At 60.3% G+C, this 23,070-nt stretch overlaps 1 protein-coding gene across 12 annotated transcripts in view; it reads right to left on the reverse strand.

Annotated features, from left to right (window-relative positions):
- RIMBP2 (RIMS binding protein 2) overlaps positions 1–23,070 on the reverse strand; it is a 203,029-nt gene that overhangs the window by 3,002 nt on the left and 176,957 nt on the right. For 8 of the 12 annotated variants that reach the window (XM_082698197.1, XM_082698198.1, XM_082698199.1 and 5 more), the window contains 10 exons: positions 22,030–22,491; positions 20,055–20,198; positions 17,489–17,647; positions 14,410–15,066; positions 12,723–12,840; positions 9,327–9,511; positions 8,746–8,914; positions 5,095–5,195; positions 3,685–3,756; positions 341–475 (listed from right to left, as the gene is read on the reverse strand). In XM_082698197.1, coding sequence (XP_082554323.1) covers positions 341–475; positions 3,685–3,756; positions 5,095–5,195; positions 8,746–8,914; positions 9,327–9,511; positions 12,723–12,840; positions 14,410–15,066; positions 17,489–17,647; positions 20,055–20,198; positions 22,030–22,491 — 2,202 coding nt within the window. The other 4 variants (XM_082698202.1, XM_082698192.1, XM_082698193.1 and 1 more) reach the window with 2 other exon arrangements.

Below are 23,070 nucleotides of genomic sequence, written 5' to 3' on the forward strand. Positions count from 1 at the left end.
CTAGTCAACTACGCCGGAGGCAACCTCTGGTCTCTGCTACGAGACGGAAACCCTAGCGGGGCCGAGGGGCGGAGGGACCGGCCGTCCCCTCCTCTCTCAGCCCAGCCGGGATGTGCGTCTACGGGGCGGGACGGGGAGTCCCTTCGTGAGGAAAGGCAGACGGGTTAGAGTCGAGAGGGGCAGGTTTTGTGAAACAAGTAAGTCAAAGTGAGATGCGGAGGCACAACCCCGGGGGGAGGGCGTGGGCTCCCGGCCCAGCGGCCGACGTGTGCGCGCGAGGGGGTGCGGGAGCGAGTGTGGCCGGGGGCAGGCGTCAGAGGCGCCGGGGGCGTCCGCTTACCCGTTTTGCCTTGGAGCGCACCGGCGTGTCCCGGGAGTAGTGGCACGGAGCGTCAGACAGATAGACCTCCACGTCGTCAGGCACTTCTTCCAGAAAGTTTGAAGGTACAAGGCCTTTCTGCCCATTAAGTTCCCCCTAAAAACACAGCAGAATGAATTACTCGATGTTCCCAACATCTTCTTGCTTTCACCGTGGGAGCGGAGCGCTGGGGCCAGCTGCCTGCGGGGGTCTGCCCTGGTTCAAACGTAGAAGAACTCAGAGAGGGGTGTCAGTGTCCCCAAACTACCCTGACCAGAACAGCAAGCTCGGGACGTGCTCAGGGGACAGGGTCCCTTCCCTGAGCTCCGCATCTGGCCTGGCTGGATGACAGTGTGGGTTTTCGCCCCTGGGGCTCACGTGGCTCCCGGGAATCAGGCCTCAGGACCAGCCCATGGGGCGGCCGGCGGCCGTGGCTGGCCTTAGCGTCCCCAGGGAGCTTTTAGAGACCTCACTCAAGCGGATGCACTGACCTCGGACGAACCCCTCCCGAGGCAGCGGGTGGTCCGGCGTGCGTTGGGCGACGGCATCGGGTCCGTCTTGTGCACGCTCACAGTCTCATTATAAAGAGCCGAACAATATGGGGGACACCTCCTCAGAGGTGATACTGCTTCAGGTCCGTCTCCTCCCTTCCAGAACCTTCTCTCACGTCTCTACACACGTACAGTTAAGATCACCATCCACAAGACATCTGGACCCAGCGGGTCACAGCCGCCATGTCACTTCTTCCCCAGTGCCCCCCAGTGCCTGCCTGCCCCCGCCCCCACCAGTGTCCAAAACCAAGTCCCAGACTGGCCGGCCCCGGACTTCCCGGGAGTCCGTCGCTCTGCTTACAAGTCTGGGGCCGGCATGAGACACGCGGCCTTCTCCGTCACGACTAGGACGGAGCCACCAGGGAGGGAGGGAGCCCCTGGGGTGGACGGGAGAACGTCCGGCAGCTGCTGACCTACCAAGGGGCCCGTGTCCAGACCACATCAGGAGCTCAGCACGAGACGCCGAAGAAACGATGGGCAAATGACCCGCACCGCTGTGTCCCCCAAAAAAGTTACTCAGACGGCCAGGAGCACGTGGACAGATGCCCCACGTGAGCTACCACGAGCCCCCTAGGGAAACGGAGGTCAGAAGCACAAGACACCTCCTCACACCGCTCAGGACGGCGACTCCAGACACAAACCAACAACAATTTAAAAACAAAACCACAGACAAGAGAGCTGCTGAGAACCGGGGGGACCCGGAGCCCTCGTGCCCCTGCTGGGCGGATCCTCAGAAAGTCAAACAGAATTACCAGCTGCCCCAGCAATCCACTCCTGGGCCGGGACCCGAAAGCCCCGGCAGAAGGACCGAGGGGCGTGTTTGCCGACCACACTCATGGCCGTTATTCCCAGGGGCCGAGCGTGCGAGCATCCACTGACGCCTGCACAGGGGATGCCCCCCTCGCACGCACCCAGCGGGGAGTCGTCTTGGGCTGGAGAGGGAAGGAGAGACGGACCCGCGCCCCGACGTCCTGCTCCGGGAGGTCGGGCAGGCGTGAGAGAAGCCCTCGTGTGTGAGGCCCCGAAAGCAGGTACGGAGCAGGTTCATGGGGACGGGAGGAGACGGAGGCTGGGGACACGAGGGCTAGGGAGTGTCTGGTGCTCACTGCGGATGGCGCTTCCGGCTGACAGGAGGGACGGTGCCCTGGGGCCACACGACACACGGTGACTGGGTCACCACCGCACGTGTCCCTCGGGCTTTCTCCCACATCCGAGGTCAAGAGTCCCAGCCACAAGCAGACACACCAACGTCCGGGGGCCCAGACCCCAGGCAGACCGTCCTCTGGCACCGTCGAAGAGTGCCCCCTGGCGTCGTGGGTTTGGGGCTGGGGACCGTGTGGTGGGAAAACACCCAGCCTCGGCCTCACAGCCCCAGTGGCGCCACGTTCAGCTCACGGGGCCCGTGGGACCACCCCGCGCACGCACACATGCAGACCCACCCCCTCTCCGGGCTCCCCGAGCGGCACGGGGGGCAGATCCGCCTGCACGTCTACTCTCCCCTCTGGTTCTTCGGGGCTTCCCGTGCCGTCGGGCGAACGCCGCGTCAGAAGTGCACTGACTGCCGCACGGCCGTCCCCTCCGCCACATGCTGCTGTGTCCGACGTGGCCATCAGAATCTTCCGGAATCAATGGCACGGATCCCGCCCCATCGTGGAGAAGCTCGGAGGTCCTTCTGCCAGCCTCAAGCTCCGTATTTTCCAAAGCGCATCCTTCTCTCACTCGTGCCCGTGTTTCTAAGGGCACCCATCACCCGGGGCAGATCCGGGCATCTTCTTGGATGACGCGCTCACCCCAACTGACGACCTGCACTCTGGGAGCTACTGAGGCGGCTTCCAACCACCTCCCTCTGTCACCTGGACCAGCCTGAGCCTGTGTCTCAGCCTCGGGGGCTCCCACCTCCCTCACCCGCCCCCTCGAACCCTCGACAGGACAGAAAGCCTGACGTCTGATCGCTCACAGACCCCGTACTCTCGTCTGGAAAGAAACGAGGGTCTGTGCAGCCCCTCTGAACACAGACCTGCCGTAATCCCCAACTCGGGTTCCCCGCAGGCTGTGAACTCGTCTGACTCGAAGGAAAAGCTGCCTTAGCAGGACCGGATGGTTTCCCAGCTGTTCTGACTAAAGATGGGGGTCACGGGGAAGGTTGGGACCCTGGTGCAAGGTGGGGGGACCTGTCCCCAAGCCCCACTGCAGCGGGCACCCCCAGGCCGGCCAGCCAGCTCCTTGGCAGCCCCGTGCGCTTGGGCCTGGGGCATGCCATGAAGCACGAAGATGAGCCCGCCAGCATTCTTCCTCTCTTTTCCTCAAGAACTGTCAGCACCGTAAAGGAAGGAGGCGGTCCCCGGCCCCCAGGCCTGGAGTCAGGAGCCCTTGCCCGGAGCCCGGTCCCGGCTGCCGACGGCCGTCAGCTGGGAGGAAGGTCGGGGCGGACTTGGACACTCTGTTGGGGAGGATTAAGTAACAACATGGCCTGTTTGTTTTCCTTCCTTCTCCTGCCTCCAAATGTACACCTTACAAAGAACCAGAGAGTTCAGCTGGGACATGCTTGGACGGAAGAACGTGAGTGCGTGTCCTCTGTCTGCAGCTTGCAGACACGGCACGTGCCCCCCTCGGAGAAGGAGACCGGAGACGCTCTCAGCCCCCCTTCCTGCACCAGACGAGCCCCAGAGGCGGGGACCTTCCCGAAAGCCGTCGGAAGCTCGTACCTCATGTCAGGGGCAAGGACGCACACACAGAATGAACAAGATGCAGCGTCCTGAGGTTTCAGACACTCACGTAATAAAATCCGTCTTCATCAATCTCCCCGAAAACGGTGATGATGTCTCCGGTGCAGAACGTGAGCTCTGCCTGCGGGGACAGAACATCAGGCTAGCGACACCTTTGGTACGGGGCCGCTGGTTTTCTTTAAAAAGGTCCTCACGATTGCTCTAAGTATTTCTTTTTTCTCATCATTTTGGGGTTGACCTGCTCTTCCGCTCCCCCCAGGAAGGAAGGGTAGGAAGCCAGCCGGTGCTTCTGTGCGTGGCACCCCGGGGACGCGGGGGAAGAACAGCTCAGCGGGGCCGCCTACGGGCCACGTGCCACACGCACCATTCCCAGCCAGAGCTCACACAGTGGCTACGTCCCCCGTCACCAGTTTAAAACTTGTCAAAGTGGGGACGCCTGGGCACTCAGGCGGTGGTGGAGCGGTTGCCTTCAGCTCAGGTCGTGATCCCGGGGTCGTGGGATCGAGCCCCGCATCGGGCTCTCTGCTCAGCGGGAAGCCTGCTTCTCCCTCTGCCCCTCACCCGGCCCGTGCTCTCTCTCTCTCTCTCAAATAAAGTCTTTAAAAAAATAAAACGACTCAAAGAGTTAACTTGAAACACCAGAAGTTCAGGGAAGGGTCCTCTGCAGCATAAGGACCGTCACATAAATGTCCCTGCACTGGGCGCAAAAAGCCTTTACTCAATTATTCTGTCTACAAAGTGTACGCGACGTGCCAGGCGCCCGCTGAGACACGGGCCCACGGACAGAATCACGGGCCGGCTTATCTCTGAATGTGAAGACAAGAGAAGGGGGAATGACCTCTCAGGCCACCAGACATCCCTTATGAATTGGGTCCACATGGCAATGTTTGCAGAGCCTGCTTTGAATCCGAACCACGAGCTGGGAGCACGCGGGGCACCAGAGAACGGGGGGTGACAGATGCGGACACCGCTTGTCGTCTGAGAAGGCAGGGGCACAGGCTGAGCACCTAGCCTGTCAGCTCTGAGGGGGTCCCTTCTGCCTCCCAGGGCACCAAGGGCCACGCCGGCCCAGGCCATGTGTGTGGAGACAGGGGGCCTGTCCCTCAGCTTCTGCCTGGACGGCGGGGGCACTTAGAGCTCTGCTCTCTCTCCAGGCCCCCACACCGCAGATGTTAATTCTCTTCCAGAAGACACTCCGGGCTGTCATCCAGGGCCGAGGTCGGCAGATGTCTCCTCCCACGGCCTCCCGCACGGGGCCCTGGACCGCGGCAGCGGCGAGGCTGGTCAGCCGCGGTGCCCCATCCCTGTCTCCTCCGGCCCAGCTCCCTCACACCAGTGACTGCACACACAGACCCCTCCAGAGAGGCAGGGAGGCCGGGTCCCACGGCCCCGGGCTGCTATGTGGGGAGAGGCCGGGGGACCGGCCGTGAGCCTCGGGGAAGCGACACCGGGCACGTACCTCCACGTCGATGTTGGGCGAGCTCTCTCTCGGGTCGTAGTCGTACAGCGCCACCACCCTCCGCGTCGCCCCTGGGTGCCTGCCGCTGCTTCTGCTTCTCTCTGTTGACATCACGAGGAGGAGAAAGCCGTCACGGTTACTCCACAAGGAGTGCCGCCCCCGCTCCCTCGCCCCCAGGGCGGCAGTGGGACCGGACCACCGCCCTCTCCAGGCCCCATGAAGCCCCGGCGGTGCGGCCGGTCGCCCCGAGCTGCGTCTTCTCGCGGGTCTGCTCTGCCCGCCCGCCCCCGCCCAGCGATGAGGACGCTCCCCTCCCCCGACACGTCCGTCCGACGGGGAGGCCGAGAGGAAGCTGCGATCCTCTGAAATCAGAGATCACAGCCCCTCGTGGGACTGTGTGTCGCGGTGCGGGCTTCACCGCTGAGAGGCGTCCCCCCGTGGGGACGAGGCAGCGACTCAACCCGCTCCCCGGGGGCAAGACGCCGGAGTTTCCCCTCTCGGCGGCGTGCGGTAAGGGCGCTGTGAGCACACGTGCCGCTGTGGGCACGCACGGAAGCTCCAGCCCTCGGGGCGAGGACTCAGGAGGGGGCGGCCGGCCTGCCTGTGCGTCCAGCTGCCCACGGACCCGCCGCCTGTCGGACAGAGCCGTCCCGCCCCGCGGGGTCGCCCCCAGCGGACGCGGCTCCGGTTCCGCACCCGACCCACGCTGGCTGCGGTCGCTCCGGTTCCCAGCCGACCCACGCTGGCTGCGGTCGCTCCGGTTCCCACCCGACCCACGCTGGCTGCGGTCGCTCCGGTTCCACCCGACCCACGCTGGCTGCGGTCGTCCGGCGGGGGCGCCGGGGCTTCTCATGGCGCGTCTCCGCACACCACGGGTCCCGGTAGGCGTCTCCGCCGGCTCGACCGCCATCCACGAGTCCTCCGTGGTGAAGGAGCTCTTGGGTCTCTGGCCCGCACTGGTGCTGGTCGTTGGCTTTCCTGTCGTGGAGTAGTCGAGCGCGGGGTCCCCCCAGTCCGGGTCCCCCTCGGCCGGGTCCCCCGGGACCCTCGCGGCCAGCCCGGAGCCTCTCCCTTCCTTCTCTCCATGCTGTGCTTCTCCAGTTAGAAACGACTCGATGCTCAAGAGCCCGACGTCGGTCTCTGGCTTCACGGTGTCCTGGTTCCAGTGTCCCGTCAAAGACGTCCTGGCTTCATCACCACGAAGCTCCTCTCCTAGAAGTTTCACGGTCCTAGTTTTTATACTTGAGACAGTTCGATGATGAGTTCATTTTGTGAGTCCGGCAGGGGTGCGGCCCAAGCTTCATTTTTCTCTGCCCGATTCCAGCCCCCACGATAGAAGAGACTGTCCTTTCCCCGCTGAGCCCCCTACTTGGGTTGAAACTCTGTGGACACTGCACGTGTCGGTCCGTTTCCGGATTTGCCCTGCTGCCGGGTGGCGGTGCCCGGGGCCGCCCACGCCACCGGGTCTCCGTCAGCTCCCCTGTGCGTCCGGTCGTAAAACCGTGGTGTCCTCCAAGGCGCTTTCAGAAAATCACTCGAGCAACCGCAGGCCCCTTGCCTTTTCTTACACGTTTGATTCAGTGCACGGATTCTACACGGATCCCTGCACAGACACGGACCCGGGGGCAGGTCCCATCCGCACAGACATGGACCGGGGCAGGGGGAGGGGCGCGTCCTGTCCGTACGGATGAGCCTGTGGGTGCGTCTGTCGGTTTGGGGGTGCTGGACGTCTTCACCGCCCGCAGTGCAGAACAGGACGTCCGTTTCCCCAGGGAATCCTCGGATTCTGTCCTCAGGCTGGGTGGCCTCCCCCACACAGAGCCCACGGCATTCGACCCCTCCCTTCTCAGGTCTTTGTTCCATCATCGTAAATGACATTATGTATTAAACGTCAACTCCAAATTTTTCACGTTTGGAAAAACAATTGCTTTTGTATCCGTTGACCTTGCTAAGCTGCCTCCTTGGTTCTAGGAGCTTGTGTTCTAGATCCTCTGAGATTTTCTAAGTAGATTTTCATGTCACATATGACTTGGAAAAAAGTTTGTCTTCTTTTCCAGTGCGTACCCCGTTTCCTCCTGTGTCACCACATGTGGTGTCGGAAGACAGCTGTGAGGCGGACACCGGGTCCTGCCCCAGCCACGGGGGGCATGGGCTCAGCCTGCGGTGACAGCGACACTTCCTAGCACTAGAAGGGCTCACGGTGCCTCAGTCCGGTTCCGTCAAAAGTCACAATTAGAAAAAGACAATAAAACAGACATTTAACCAATTTGGTAACTTGAATCAAGCTACCGCTTTCTAGCGGAGCCCTGGTGGGCTCGCGGGGTCTGTGGGGAGTGGAGCCAGACCCGGTGGCGTCGGAAGGGGAGTCGGGGGGTATCGGGCTCCGAGAGCTTCAGGCTCCGGGACTTGATCCAGGCAGAATATTCCCAGAAGCCTCTGCTCTAAGACGTGAGCTCTGACTTCACACTGTGAGTTCATTCATACCAAAAAATCGAAACATTCTGCTTGAGTTTGTGATTATCCTTAAAATTATGCACATTCTTTGAGCCACTGCATTTTGTCTCTGAAATCTGATTTGCAACTACGTTAACCTCATGTTTTGAAGTATTAAAACCTAAAACATGAATGACATAAAACAGATCCTGCTGTCTCCAGCTCTGTGGAGAAAGCAGAGAGGCCTCTGAAATAGGTAGATTCTCCCCACATGGGCGCAAAATTAGACACCGTAACTGTAACGCTGCTAAAATTCACTGAAAACAGTTCCGCTGTGGGCTCCCTGCTGCTTGCAAACTGGGTCCAGGTCAACGCAGGAGGGTGTCCTCCGCCCACACGGTGGGGGACACGCTTTTCTTCCTTTTGGATGAGGAATGTCCACCCGGATGGAAAGCATGCGGTGACCCCCTCACCCTGTGACCCGCACTGGGGACGGGCAGACGCTCACGGCCCATCCCCCACGGAGAGGACGGGGTCCAGGTGTGAGCCCCGGGCGCGTCCCACAGTGAGCCCCCTGACCCCGATGTCCTGGTCTGTCCCTGCCGCCCGAACACGGCGCACAGCCACGCCTCACAGGCCCGGGGGCTGGGAGTCCTCCGAGACGGGGGCGCCGCAGAGTGGGGTCTGGGAGGATCCGCGTCCTGGTTCATGGGTGGTGTCTTCCTACCTGTCCTGGCAGGGTAGAGGGGGCGAGGGACGCCTTTGCGAGGGCCCTGACGCCCCTCTGAGACCTCCACAGTCACGATGTCAGCTTCTCCCAGAGGCTTCGCTTCCTGACACCAGCACCGTGGGGGTCACGGTATAAATGCACACGTTTTAGGGGACACGACATGCAGAAACAGCCAGAAAGCAAGCAGTCTATTTTCTGGTGGGACAGACCTTTAGGAAGCAACGCTGCACTTCCTCCTTCATTAGAAAATCATCTGAGTTTTCGGAAATATTTGGGCGTGTAAATGTCCCCAAAGCAGGAAAGACTATTATAACCCGGTTTGCAGTGCGGGTTCGTTTTCAGATTCCCTTGCAATAGCACAGACTGGACCCTGTCCACACCGCCTCCTGCTCCCGGCTGGTGGCGTGCCTGGGGGGGGCAGGGGAGGCCAGGAAGGCCGGAGCAGCCCCACCAGCAGGGGCAGGGGCGACCCGGGGGTGGTCTCTTACCTATTTTCTCCACAGGCGTGTTCAGAGGCAGGAAGCCTTGTCTCAGAAGCTGGTCCATCATCTCCTCATCGTCGGCTTGGATTTCTGAGACCATATTACAAGGGATAAGGCCGAGCCGGGCACAGGTCTCCCCGCGGTAGAAGCCGTCCGCGTCTTTGTCACCATAGACCTGGAGCCGGGGCGAGAGGCCGAGAGGCAGGGTGAGTGCCGGGTCTCCCGTGTGTTGTCAGAATGTGCGGGAAGAGCCCGTCGTCACCGACATGTGCCCTGCAGACCTGCGGCCACACCGGGGAACCGGCTTCCGCCCCAGGGTCTGGACAACCCGCTGGTCCCATCAGCCGGCAGGGGGCACAGGTCTCCCCCTAGCGGTGTCCTGTCTGTAGCCGCGGGGTTCCCCCGGGAGGCCAAGCACCAGGCTCTCTCCGGGGTCCCTGCTTCGGACTCAAAAGCCTTTTCTCTGCTGGTCCTGCGGCTGACTGTCTGACGCGACGGAACAGGCCCGCCCTGGGGATGAGCTCAGGGGCGACAGTACGGTGGCCGCACCGTCCTTCCCTGCCCCCCCCCCCCCGCCCGGCGCCCACCTTGATGATCTGTCCTTCCTTAAAGGGAAGCTCTTCTTCGGCAGCATCTGGGTTCGGGGACATGGTGAGGGGGTCATAGTCAAACAGCGCCACAAAGATCCGGGCCGGGAGCTCTTCGGCACCTGGGTCGGTCTCCGACTCTTCATAGAAGTCTGGAGAAAGGCGGTCCTGCTCGCTGTACTCGTCTGGGAGCGGGGGGAGAGGACAAAGGCAGAGGGCTAGGTGACTCCCGGACTTAGAGACCCGTGCTGCTGTAGGAAGCGCGGTCTAGAAGATGCCCCAATGGCAGCACTGGAACGTCTGTCTGTACATCTCCGGGTGCGATACAGACCGACACGGATGGGCGGGAAAAGCAGCAGCCGTCAGGAAACCCAGCGCGGGACAGGCCATCCGCTGCGGAGCGGAGCCAGCGGCACGGCCCCCCACCCCAGTCACCGAAAGGCATTTGCACCTGCGTGGAAGTCTGGGGTCCTCACTGAGCCTCAACACTTCAGTGGTGACAAATGCATTCTTCACAAAACTCCACCTACCACCCGGCTTCTAAAAATTGTGGGGTTTTTTTGTTTTTTAAGATTTTATTTATTTGTCAGAGAGAGCACAAGCAGGAGGAGCGGCAAAGGGAGAAGCAGGCTCCCCGCTGAGCAGGGAGCAGGATGCGAGGCTCGATCCCAAGACTCCGGGATCATGACCTGAGCCGAAGGGCCCCCTGGTCAGAATGAGATCCTCCTGAGTGGAGCAAAGACCAGCCACAGTCCAGCAAGAAACCGTCCCCAGCGCCTTCCTCCTGCGAGTCACGGGTCAGCATCGGGAGGCCCTCCTTGCGCTGACCGTAGGGTCCCGAATTCACTACATCTGGACCCACATACTTTTTCTAAGTCTTTTAAAATCTGTTTCCTTAATTAGGACACCCAGAGAGCATGAAAAGTTATGGTATTTTTATTCAATTGCGATGCTTCTTAAAAATATATTCGGGGGGCGCCTGAGTGGCTCAGTTGGTTAAGTATCTGACTCTCAATTTTAGCGCCAATCGTGACCTCAGGGTCGTGAGCTTGAGACCCGCGCTGAGCTCTGGGCTGGGCGTGGAGTCTGCTTAAGATTCTCTCTGCCTGTCCCTCTGCCCCTCCTGCTCATCCGCTGCCTCTCTCTCTCCCTCTCTCTCTCTCTCTCTCTCTCAAATAATGATAAATAAAAATATATTTAGGAAGTATATGGTCTACAGAATTAGGTTCCTCTGGGGGAAAAAAAAAAAAAAGGAATGCTTCTGGAATGGAGCAGGTTCTTAAAACATTGATATTTGCACAAGAAACATGGAAGTAGATCGGAACGAGGGGCACAAGTCGGCCGGCCCACCCCTGGCCATTCCCGGGGGTCACCGGGCTCTGCTGAGCACGCTTCACTTCTGTCCTTTGAAACTCAGGCACTTCTGTGTATGAATCAAAGCCTTTGGTATTAACCGTGTTTGTATGCGCCTTCTTGCATCACTACATGATGAGAAATCGGGTCCAATTCAACCAAATCCATGACGGATTTATTTGGCACTTTTTTTGAGTTATATTAAGAGCCTATTTTTTTTTTTTTTTTTTTGGTTAAAATGTTAGCATTATTCTCTTTCTGCTAATGCTAATTTAGCTATTGTTTTACTAAGATGAAAACACGCGTGCAAACTTTCGATTTCTTTATGGTAAGACACACCCATTCAAAGGGCCGTCAGGGGCTCCAGAGTTTGGGGTCAGCAGGGAGGACCAGGAGGTACCCAAGTCTCCCCTTTGCCTCCATCCATACCCACCGGGTCATTTGCAGTCCCTCCTGCAGCCATTCCCAGGAGCCTGGAGACGGAGCCTCGGCAGAGCCCCAGCCCCTTGCCGCCAACGCTCCCCGGTGAGCACAGCCGCAGCTCCCGCCCCATGCGCCAGGCCTTGGTCTCGCCGCATGACAGCGACAGTCCAGTGAAGCCCCAGAAACCCCCTTCCGCAGCAGAGATGACTGGGTCCTGGCCCGCACAGCAGCCCCACCCCACCTCGCTTCTGGAGACGGCCAGGCCCCCACGAGCCGTGCACCTGCTACACCAGGATCACCCCGTCAGGCTCGGTCGCTGTCACGGGGAGGGGGGGGACACACAGATCACGTGCACGTGGGGGCACCGTGGCACCGGGTCCCGAGCCCCCGAGACCACCCAGGCTGTGTGACGTAAGCCGCCCGCTGATGTGGAACAGGCGCGACCGGCGACCACCAGCGGGACTGTGCTGCATTCTTTGTCATTTTTCAGTAAACTGAAACAACTTTTTTTTTTTTTTTAGGGTCTTGAGTATTCTATGACACTTTTACTAATCAGTAAAAACATTCTAAAACCATAGAGGTGGAAGAGAAAACTCTTCCCCTGTTGTTTGGACTCAAAAGGGAAGAAAAGTCTGGAAGAAGGAAAGTACTTTAGAGGATCTGTTTTGCGTCATCACGTCCGTCTGTCCTGTTAGTTGATGTGAAAGGAGGAGACTGTCCCCTGAACGTCAGCTGAGTGCCGGTGTCCGGAGGCCCCTGAGCTGGCCCCCGGCCCTGGGTCAGGCTCCGCTGCGCCCGCTCCCTCACCGGCGCCCTTCCGGGCTCTCCCCGCCCGCGTTCCCATGCACGCACACTCCCACGAAACGCCAGGTTCTCTGCGCTGATATCCCAAGTTCCATGATCTTGTGCAAATACGTTTTGGAATCGTTTTTGCCACGAATCATTCCAGTGGAACGAACAGTCAGAGCCACCCCTTCGGACCTCCAACCACTGCCCCCTTCCGCGTGGGATCAGTTATGGGGACTCAAATGACAGCTTTCAGCACTAGTGGCTCAATCCCAAAAAGGAATGAAGGGAATGGGCTTGGGGCCGGAGGAGGGCTCCCGAGCGAGGCGGGGAGCACGTGCACGAGGGCGGCCCACGCTCCAGAGGCCACATCAGGCCTCGTGGGGTTCCCCACCACTTTGAGCCCCGGCTGCCGGGATACTTTATGCACACAGAGAACTCTCCGTTACTTGGGTTTATTTAGGTATTTGGAGTTGAGCTGCAGCTCCTGCTTCTTTGGCTGTGAACCTCTCACGAGAGCACAAGCTGGGACGTGAGAGGCCTCACACTGCAATCTCTCCAGGCCTCATGGGGTTTGGCCTCTCCAGGAAAGAAAACAAATTGGTAGGGAGAAGACTGACGTTAAAAGCCAATATGATATTTGAGAACTCTTACAAATAGGTTTCATTTCTCTTATGCCTCTTTCTGCCTTCTTTTTGCCAGAAGTAACAGAGAGTTTTCTGTACGTGGTTAGAAATGCTACTCCTACTGAGTTTGCAAACGTGTCCCCATCGTGGACGGAGCGGCCATGTGCTCTGGGGTCCCAAGAGAGAGCAAGGTGTCAGGCCCACTCACCGATGGACGGGACCATCATCGGCCGGGACCGCTGAGGACCAGCACTGCCGTGGGAGAACCTTCGGCCCACGTGATCCACCCTGTCCGCCCGTCCTGCAGACATCGGGTTTCCTAAAATCTGAAAACACGACAACAGCACAGTCATAAGTCCTGCCGGCCTCGGGGAACAAAAGAATTAAGTCAGCCAAATCAAATCAACTCAGAAGCAGAAGCTCTAAAGGCAACTAAACTTAGCTTTTAACTGAAAGGTTAGCTGAATAACCTGGAGGGGAGAGAAGGCTGCTCTCCCCAGCCAGCCCGTCTTCCGCACCAGAGCCGTTTCTCGACACACGGAGGGGAGCGGGGCGAGAAGGGACTCCTCGGGAGGCACTCTTCTCTGCGGCTCCCGCTGCCGAAGCCAAGGTCTTGGAACCAGAGTGAGAGTGGCTCCAACCCAGCTCGTCCCAGCTCCGGCCCCTCGGACCGCGTCCGGCCCTCAGCTAGTCTCAGGACAGCCTGCCCCTGCAGCGCTCACGGACGTGTTGGGGGGGCGGTTAGCTGCGCTTCCGAACACCCCACCTGGACACGGCTGTGTGTGAGGTTACCGGAAACTCGGACAGAAGTTTCTGTGCATTCCCAGCTCTGAAACTCACGGCAACATCTTGGCCCTAATCCGAAGACACCAATGACTTTTCAGGGCTGCCTTGGATGGTTCTCCTTTTTGGACGGGTTTGCTTCTAATTTGCACTAGAGGTCAGAATCATACGAGAGAATCATAGCGAAACCTCCGGCTCACTGGGAAGCAGTTGGAGTGGGGAAGCTCTTGGGGGCACAGGGAACGAACAGTGGTTGGGGAGGCCCAGTCGTTAGACGGCTTGTCACAGGTAGAGGACAGGATGTGGGCCACGGATGGTGGGCGACTCAGTGGGCTCAGATCGGCGCCCTTGTGTGCACAGAACACGACTGGGCAGGCTCAGACCCCAGGCCTGGCGTGCCCGGCGGCGGCTCGCCTGTGTTTTCATGGAAAAGTTCAGCATGACAGGAGCAAATGTCTTGGAAAAGGCACACAATATAGAGATGAATGATGCCTCGGATGGACCCCCTACTTTTAACCTGCCAACAAGCCTGCATCACAAGGCGGGGGTGTGCGTCTAGAGCTGAAAATGGAAAACCCATTCTGAAAACTTCCCCCGGAAAGAAACAAAACAAAAGCCACTTTGGAAACAACATATAAAAATGGACCTTTGATAATTGTTCCTCATTCGTGGTTTTTTTTTTTTTTTTCCAGTTATGAGTGAAGATCCAAACCTATGGCCACAATCAGAAAACACCCTTGATGGTGCGGGTGGCGGTCGTGAACGTCCCCGAGGGTTCATTTGGAAAAAAACACATGTTGCCAAACTTTTGGATCATCGTAGTTCAGCTAACCCTTAATTAAAATTTAGATTCAGTTGTCCTTTAATTAAAGCAGCCATAATCGTCGCTGATTCTGTGGGGTGGGGGGTCAGTATTCTAAAGCAAAGGAAAGGGGTCGTCAGCATGGTCAAAGATTGGGAAGCGATGGCACTGAAATCAAAATGCATGGAAATGAAAGACAGCCGGCAGAGGCGTTCCCCAGGGATGGACACCAACAGAAAACAATCAGGGAAAAGAATGAAAATGGATTGGTTCGGCAAGCAGATGTGAGAAGGAAGTTGACTTCACACACCACAGGGCCTGCTGTCACCCGGGGAGGTGACTCTGGGGCAGTGGCCCTACTGTCAGGCATGTATAAGCTTTTCTTCCAGACATCCCGCAGGCCCTGGTGCCCCAGGGGCTCCTCCCGGCCATACTTCCTGGGGGCGGATCTCTCTGGGCTCGGGTGGGCATCATGGCTCCTGAGGACGGCGCTGGGGTCCACTTGCTCCCCAAAGTCCTCCTCGACGCTGCTCTGCCGGGTCAGCGTCCGCCGCCGGGCCAGCAGCGGCCTCAGGCTTCTCCTATGGGGGCAGTGCCCAGGGCCCGGGCTGCACTTGGCCGAGCTCCTGAAGCTAAGACGTAGCTCCTCCTCCTCACTCCCACAGTCCAGGCCACTGTCCGGGCTCCTGCTGGCCGCGCGGCTGGACCAGCAGCCTCTGTCTTCCAGAGCGAAGTCCTCCGCATGGGGGCCGCCCCCTGGGCCCCTGGGCTTGGCTGGGAGCCGAGAGGCCGGTGGGGCCCGGGCCCTGGCCGAGTATCCTAAGCCCTGCTTGTGCAAGACCTCCAGGTGCTCTCCCTCCTCGGCTACTTCGGGGATACTGAACAGCCTGGAGCTATGCTGGGTCAGGTGGGGGTGCTCAGGCCGCTCCAGGAAGGCCCCCTCAGAGCCGTTACTCTGAGAGCACTCCTGAAGGGGGTGGTGTGTTAAAACGGGGTGGGACCCAGGTGACATGGCGGGAGGAAAGAAAACAGACAGAATTAGTCTCAGGCCATGAGGGGCAGCAAGCATGCGTGTACTCGTGGGGGCGAAAGGCATGCTCTGGCCGGGCTCTGAAATGAGAACACAAGGTTAGCGGATGGTGCCTGGCGCGGGGCAGGGGCAGGCGCGCGCGGCGGTCTCGCCTGGAGTGGGTGGCGCGCAGAGTGGAGGGCGGGCGGGCCGCGGGGTGCTGCTGGGGACAGCGGGCAGCAGGGGGCCCACGGCCCTGGGAGGCCTGCACCCCAGGAGCTCAGAAGACGGCTGCTGGGGGAACCTGGGGCGGGGCGGCGGAGGCGGGCACCACGGAGGCCCCGCCCACTGCTGTCCAGCGCGCTTTGCTCTGGGCTGCACCCGTGTGACAGCGGGGGGCCTTGGCCCTTGGCCCTTGGGCGCCTTCTGGCTCCCAACCGTGCGCTGTGCACAGCCGAGCTCTGCCCGCGTCTGCAGAGGACCTAGTCGGTCTGCTTCTCCAGACCCTGGCCCAGGGCACGCGGAGAGCCGCGTCCCAGCATCCTGGGCCCTCCCTGGAGCTGCCCCAGACTGGAGGGGCCTAGCCACCGGGTACCCCCGGGCCGTGGCCTCGCACTCTCCGCTGGGCCTTCCCTGAGCCCATCCTTCATGCCCGCTGGGCAGGGAGCGCACGCCTATTGCCTCGCCAGACAAGGCCCTTCCTCCTGGGGCTGTGTGGGGCTCCTGCCGGCTGGGACCCTGGTGCGTTTAGGGCGCTGGGGGCTCAGTGCCGGCCGCTGACCCCACCCCGCGGCTTTGCTAACCTGACGCCCATGTGTTTGTGAGCTTGAAGAAGGGGTCCAATCTGGGGGCTCCCAGGGCAGGGCTGGTATGGGGGAAGCTGGCTCAGCCCTACAGAATTGTCGTGGGCAAGAAGCTGAGCCCAGTGATCCCCGATTCCCAAACTACTGGACTTTCTAAAGAACTCAGACGTCCAGACCGGCCCATAAAAGCTTCTGATTTAAAAAAGAAAAAAAAAAAAAGGAACAGCACTGTGGGCGAAGCCACGGGCATTCTCTACCGGCTGTCAGCTCCCAGGCAGCCTCCCTCGGGTGGCCCCCAGCAGGGGTTTTTCTACCAAGCTTCCTTTCCGGGCCCCCAGCCTGGGAGAGAAGGCAGACTCTGCTTCTTTGCTAAGCTATTCACAGGAAGTGCCTTCCCAGGAGCTTTCTCCATCAGGAGAAGCATCCTGAAAACCAGACCCAGGCTCCGCCCAGCCCATCTTTGAGCAGCTGCAGGCTACTGAGTCCAGCTGGCCAGTGGCGCCTTGGGAGCTGGCAGGGGGCGGGGGAGGAGCCCCCAGGAGGGGCAGGAGCTGCCAAAAGGCAGAATTTGCACAGGACTCCAGCAGGTGCTTTGGTGACAGAGCGTCTCCAAGACCCTGTCGGGGGCTCTTCGCCAGGACAACATCTGAGTCCCGCCCGTGCCAGTCCTGACTGTGCCTGCAGTGAGTCGGCACCCAGAGCTGGATGTGCCTTCTCTCCGCCGTCAAAATGCATGCTTGTGTGTCCGAGAGAAATTCCACGGTGGGGTGGGTGCTGTAACCCCAGAGGAACTTTCCTCTTCGCGGCCTTTCTCATGGGCAAAGCCCACAAGGGTCCTTGCAGCCGTCCAGCCCTTGGCCTGTCTGCCCCTGGGGTGGGAAAGGTTGGCGGATGGCGGCCACACGGCTCAGCCAGCCAGGGGCAGGGCCCGGAGCAGAGGCGGGAGCTCCCGCTGTGGGAGCGAAGGCCTGGGCATGCGGGCAGCACATGGACGCACACATGCGGGTAAGCCTTCTTCTGCTTGGGTCTTTGGAGGCCTCAAGCTCCGGTTCCATGAAGGTGACCCCCATCAAGCCCATCAGAGGATGTGGGGTTCTGGGGGAGGTGTCTGCAAAGGGGCCTGCATGTGGACCCCGTGAACCCGCGACCCCCTACCCCCTCTAGCTTCCATGCCCCCTGGCACGGAAGCCCCAGCTTCTTCCCCACATCGAGTCTGCCCGAACCCCTGCCGGCCACGCCCATCCTGGGCCCCTAGGTCAGAGCTTGGGGCCCGTGGGGGAGGGTGGTCTGCCCTGTTCTGTTCTTCCCCACTCAGTTCCTGGCACCGAGCTGGGCACCCCAGGGGTCTCAAACAGACTCTCCCCAGCCCTTCCTCCCGGGCTTGTGGGGCAAGGGCAGGACGGGAGGCTGGAGGAATTTCCCAACACAGACGTCACACCAAGGAGGAAGCAGACCCAAACCCACAGGCTCTGCACAGCTGGGCGAGGCCTCCCGGAGCCGCTCTTAGCCCCAGCAGAGGGACGGGGAAGGGCAGCCCCAGGGCATGGGGTGGGAGCCGGAGACTGGGGGCCACTGACCTTGAGAGCGTTGTGGGAGGTACCGCTGGGCCTCCTCCTGCCCCCGTCCTCCAGCTGCATCTCAGAGTAGAGCTCCTCCTCGTCCTCCTCCATGATATCTGAGAGGTCAGAGCCCCGGCTGCTCTCTGTGTGGTACTCGTCTCCGTGGCAGCAATGCGGCTGGGGGCCGAGACAGGGGATGCTGTGGGGGCCGCGGCATGGGGGCCACCCAGGCCCTCCTTGCCTCCCTCCCCCTGCTCTGCTGGCTTGCAAGACCCCCGCTCATGATGTGTATGTGTGTGTGTGTGTGTGCATATGCGCACGCGTGCGTGTGTGTGCATATGTGCACACGTGTGCGTGTGTGCATATGAGCATGTGTGCGTGTGTGCATATGTGCATGCTTGCGTGTGTGCATATGTGCACGCGTGTGTGCGTGTGTGCATATGTGCACATGTGCGCGTGTGTGCATATGTGCACATGTGCGTGTGTGTGCATATGTGCACGCGTGCTGAGGAAGGTCCTAACATCCCCATCCTGTCAAGCTCAGGAAGCCAGGAGGGCGAGGACAGCCAGCCCAGGTCGGCTAGCTCTGAGCCCGCGGTGACCGGCGGAGACCCTGGCAGGCTCTGGGGCAGCAGGGCTCAGGCACCACTGCACGTGTGCAACGGAGAGCCGTGGGGTGGGAAAGTGCGTGCACGTGCACCATGTACAGGTATTTACACTTTTTGCAAATACCATGTCACCCAACACGCTCACGCACCCTGCATTGTCTACAGAAGAGATGGGCCGGGCAGGAGGCATCACCCCACCCACCCCATGAAGGCTGGGCTCATGCTGACCCCTGATGGAGACGGACACGGCCAGCCCTGGCCACGCACGGTGACACCAGGGGGCTGCTGCTCCCACATTCACCAGCTCAAGTGTTTGCAGCGAGATACGAGATGCAGCAAGAAGCCCTCTGCATGCCGGGCAGGTAGACGGACCACGGCGTTCTGTTCTTGCTGGATGAAACTGATTAAGAACGGCGTCTTTATTTTCCAGGTGGGCGATGAGGCAAATGCATTTAATAGCAGCTCGGGGCACATTTATTAAAAATACTCCAGGGGCGCCTGGGCCCTCAGTCGTCAAGTGTCTGCCGTCGCCTCAGGTCATGTTCCCCGGGTCCTGGGACTGAAGCCCTTGTCAGGATCCCTCCTCAGCAGGAAGCCTGCTTCTCTCTCCCTGTCATTCCTTCTGCTACTCCCCCTGCTTGTGCTCTCTCACTCTCGAATAATAAAATCTTACAAAACAAAACACAAAATCCAGTTTTCAATTACTAGCCCCGATAAGGACATGTAAGCGTTTCTGGCCATGTGAAGTTGGCGGCCTGCTGGAGGCAGGAGGCTCGGCGTGCCTCGCGGGGAGAAGGGGCCAGGGATTCTCAGTCTCAGCTTCTACGGCCTTGGGGAGGGCACGGTTCCAGCGGCAATTCTTTTACTTGGGGGCCAAGTATAAGGCATTCTAAGAAGGGCTTCAAATACACAAAGAGCTGGTTGGTTTCAGGTGGTCTTCCCCAGGCGTCCAGGGCGCATGGCCCCAGTCTGCCCAGTGAGAGGGAGGAGCCAGTCTGATGGAGCTTCTGGAAAGGACTTTTTCTCCCAAAAAAGTCCCAAGACTTTTTTCATCCGTCCCTTCCTTCCTTCTTGGGGAGCTATCACATAAGGATGCAATTACTGGAGCTATGGCAGCCACTTTGTAGCCACAAGAGGAAGGCCCAAAGTATGGATGATCCAGAAGCCAGAGCCCAGGCACTCTGCACAGCTGAGTCAGCCTGGCGACATCCATCCCCCTGAGGCTTCCCGCTATCACGGTGGGGAAATGCCTTCACCACCGTCGTCATTATTAGGGAGGCATTCTGTGTCTTATGTTCAACTGAGTGCAAGTAGAACAATATTAATCTTGCAGACAAAGAGCCGGCTGGCTGGACGAGCTGTGCAATCTGCATGCAGAGCTACAGCTGGGCGGCAGTGGGGCCAGGACATGACCCCACGTGTGGAAGTCCAAGGCCCCTGAGGCCACAGTGTTGCCCTGCCTCGTGGGTGCCACTATCTACCGTGTCTTCGTGCCCTGATGTCCTCACACTGCCCGACTCTCCAGTCTTCCCATCTCTTGCACAGACAATCCGGGCGCTTCCCTCAGGGTGCATGTGATCTGAGCATGGAGCCACAAGGTAGGCGGGACACAGCTGCTGCCGTAGGGGCCTGGGCAGGGAAGGGAGCACTAGCAGCTCGTGCTGTAGGCATAGGATGTGGATCCTCATGTTTCCGGCCCCCCGTGATGCCTGGCACAAACCAGATGCTCCACAACCCTGGTCTGATTAAGGAAAGCAGGTGAACCAACGGCGGGTTTCTCCTCAATCCACCAGGTGGTCACCTGTAGGTTCACCTGACCCACCCGATTATCCCCGCGACCAGACGCCAGCACAGGGGCGTTGGGGAGGATGGGGGCCTCCCATATGGGCTTCTGGGACTGCCCCTGGAGGAGGTCAGTCTCGGGAGCTCTGGCCGAGGCCAGGGCAGGCCCACGGGGACACCACTCTCACACTCACCTGCTTGCCGAGCTCCGAGCCCTTCAGAAAGTCATCCACCGACGCGCCTCTCCTCTTGATGTCTGGGGACTCATAGCTGTCCTCCTCGTCAGAGTTCATGTACTGCCCACCACCCCTCTCCAGGAAGATGCTCCTTTTCTCTAACTTGGAAGGAGAAGGAAAGGAGCGGTCAGGAGGGGCTGGTGAGCGGCAGGGGGCGTCCAGGTCCCCGTGTCTTCCAGGCTCGGCCTCTCCTTCACCCAGCACCCCGGGCCCACTGGGAGCCACCACAGGCAGGGACCTGTGTCCAGTGGCCGAGCCTTGGCCTCAGTGCACTGTCCCCTGTCCCTTACCAGAACCACTTCCCGTCTTTGCTGGAGGAAACCTAGGGATACCAATGGAAAGTTCTCTCTCTATCCGGCTATTGGTCTGATCAATCAATGCTTTCTTGAAGAGCGACATTCAGAGGTTTGCTTTCTCTCCTTGCCTCCCAAAAGGTGAGCTGGCATGGGGGCAGCGTTCCCTGGCCTGGCTCCAGCCGGCTCTGGAAACCCCGCCTGGGGGTATTAGGGCTTCGGGAGGTGCAGCTGCATCCCAAGATGCAGAGGGACACTCGCCCCCGACCGCCAGGCCCTTCCTGCCCCCAGAGCTTCACCAAAAGCATTAAGCACCACCATCTGGGGCCGGGCTTCTGCCTCAAGAGAGCACAGCGGGGGAGGGCCCACGATAAAGGTGTGTACTGGAAACACTTCTTCTCATCCAGGGTCACAGTGAGTGTTGAATTGTTTTTTAAGTATTTACAGCCCACACTGAACCGCCTGGGGGAGCTCACACACAGCCTGGGTTTCCGGTGTTTCAGGAGGACTGACAGCTGCCACTACCTCTCCCATCCCCCCTCCCCCTCCCCCTCCCCCATGGCCTGTGTGTGTCCAGCATGTGCCCTGGGTCATGTGCCCGGCTCTGACTTTGACGCTCTGCGCTCTTCCTGAGGTCCCCGACCTGGTCCCCAGCCCAGGGCCAGGCTGACCGACCATGGGACCCCCAGGCATCAGCACGGATGTCTACATCTCAGAGCAGACGCCCCGGGGCTCCCTGTCCTGGAGGGAACCTGCGACTGGATGGGCGGAGCCAAGCAGGACCCTGACCATTGCTGTGACCTTGGCCGCAGCCCTGACCGCAGGCCGCAGCAGACATGCCGGGCGCCCCGGTAAGCCAACACACCCGAGAATGAGACAGGGATTTGTCCTGGGGTGGGGGCAGGGGTACACGATCCAGCCCAGTTCCAGACCCTGCTCTCCCGCGCCTGGATGGGGCACCACTTCCCAGGTGTTTCCTACACCAGGTCTCACCCTAAGTCTCGTGGGGAAGACGGCCCCACCACAACCCAAATGCTCCGGCCCCATGGCCCAAACAGATCTGGGTAGCAGGCACGCGAGTGTATTTTTATAGGTGCACTTCCGCACGTAGGATGTGTGCATATGCACACGGCCGTCTATATGTGCACGCGTGGGTAAGCAGGTCCACCTGTACGTGTGTAGGACAGCACAAATGGAGAGATGCATGCACACGTGTGTGCACACGTACACACACATATACGTACACATGTGCATACAACGTACAGACGCGCTCGCACACACAGCTGCGGCGCTGAAGCACACAGAACGAGGACGTGAGCCTCGTTCAGGAAGAAGGTCCCCAAGCCCACTGCAGAAGGCGCCTTTCAGACCCTCACTACAGACCAGAGCCTGGGTCATGGGCTCTCACGGCCTGGCGTCCGAGCCAAGCCAGGCCGGTAGAAAATCACTGGATTTCACGTACTGAAAACACATTTTGATTCTATCTGGATCTGGCTGAGAAAGTGGCCCATGGGGACGCGGAGGCCGTGTGACATCCCCCCGCCAGGCCAGCCAGCCCCCGCGCGCCAGCGCTGCTCCTCCACAGACTGGAGGGTGGGGACGGTGAGGGGTGTCGGAACCAGCAAGAAGCCTGGTCTTACCCTGCTGCTCTCGGCCACTCTCTGCGCAGCTTCCCGGGCCATGGCCTTGGCGACAGACGTGGAAACCGGGGTGCCCTGTGGCTGCGGGAGGATCCGGCTGGGCGAAGGGGACCGCCTCCCCGGGCCTGAACCCTGCAGGCTGGGCGGCTCCAGCATGTGCCCGTGGGCCGGGGCCGGGACCCCACCCTGCTCCCAGGCCCCGTCCATGGCGACGTGGGGACCCAGGTGTTCATCTTTGGTATCAGGGGCTCCGGCACTTGCTAAGGGCTTCGGTGTGGGAGCAGTTCTCGGGTGGGGGGTCGGAGGCACCAGGAGGTCGGGGGGAATGGCAGCAGGGGCAGAGTCCATGGACTCGCCCTGGGCAGAGAGGGTCCGCACGGTCACGCCCTTGGCTTCCAGGCTCCGCAACCGCATGATCTCCACAGCTATGCTGTCCGCCACGGGGGAGATGACCTCAGCCACCTGTGCACAAAGAATGCCCATCACAGTCAGCCCACCTGCCCGCAGCCTCTCTCCCTGCACCTTGCCAGATGGGGGCCAGCCCCCAGACGGCCACCCGTGCCCAGGCGCTGCGGCCCGATCCATGCCCAGCTCCACCCCATGCCCGACATGGAAAGCCTCCGAGAGGGTCGCGGGCTGGAGACTGCCACAGATCCCACCCCCCCGCAGTTGGTGGAGGTTCTTGGGCCCCAACGGGGGCCAAGCCTTTCATTCCATGTCCAGGTCCAATCCAGACGTAGGTGCGGGGGCCTCAGAGGCATCAGAAACCAGGTAAAACTGCCAGTTGGATGAGGGGAGAGGGGGCCAGGCAGGCAGAGGCCAAGATGGGCTTCCTGCTGTCAGAGAGGACACACTTCTGCAAGAGCATAGACTGCCTGCGGGCTTCCCCATGGGGGGAGCACAGGAGAGCCCTGGGGGAGGAGGGGGAGCGAAGGGACAACGCCCCTGACGGTGGCGTTCTGGAGGACCAGGCAGGAGGAGCTCAGAGAGGCATCTGCATCTGACGCGTCAGCCCTGGGTCCTCTGGAGGAACAGGCTGGG

The sequence above is a fragment of the Mustela nivalis genome (assembly GCF_964662115.1).
Source record: "Mustela nivalis genome assembly, chromosome: 14".
NCBI lineage: Eukaryota > Metazoa > Chordata > Mammalia > Carnivora > Mustelidae > Mustela > Mustela nivalis.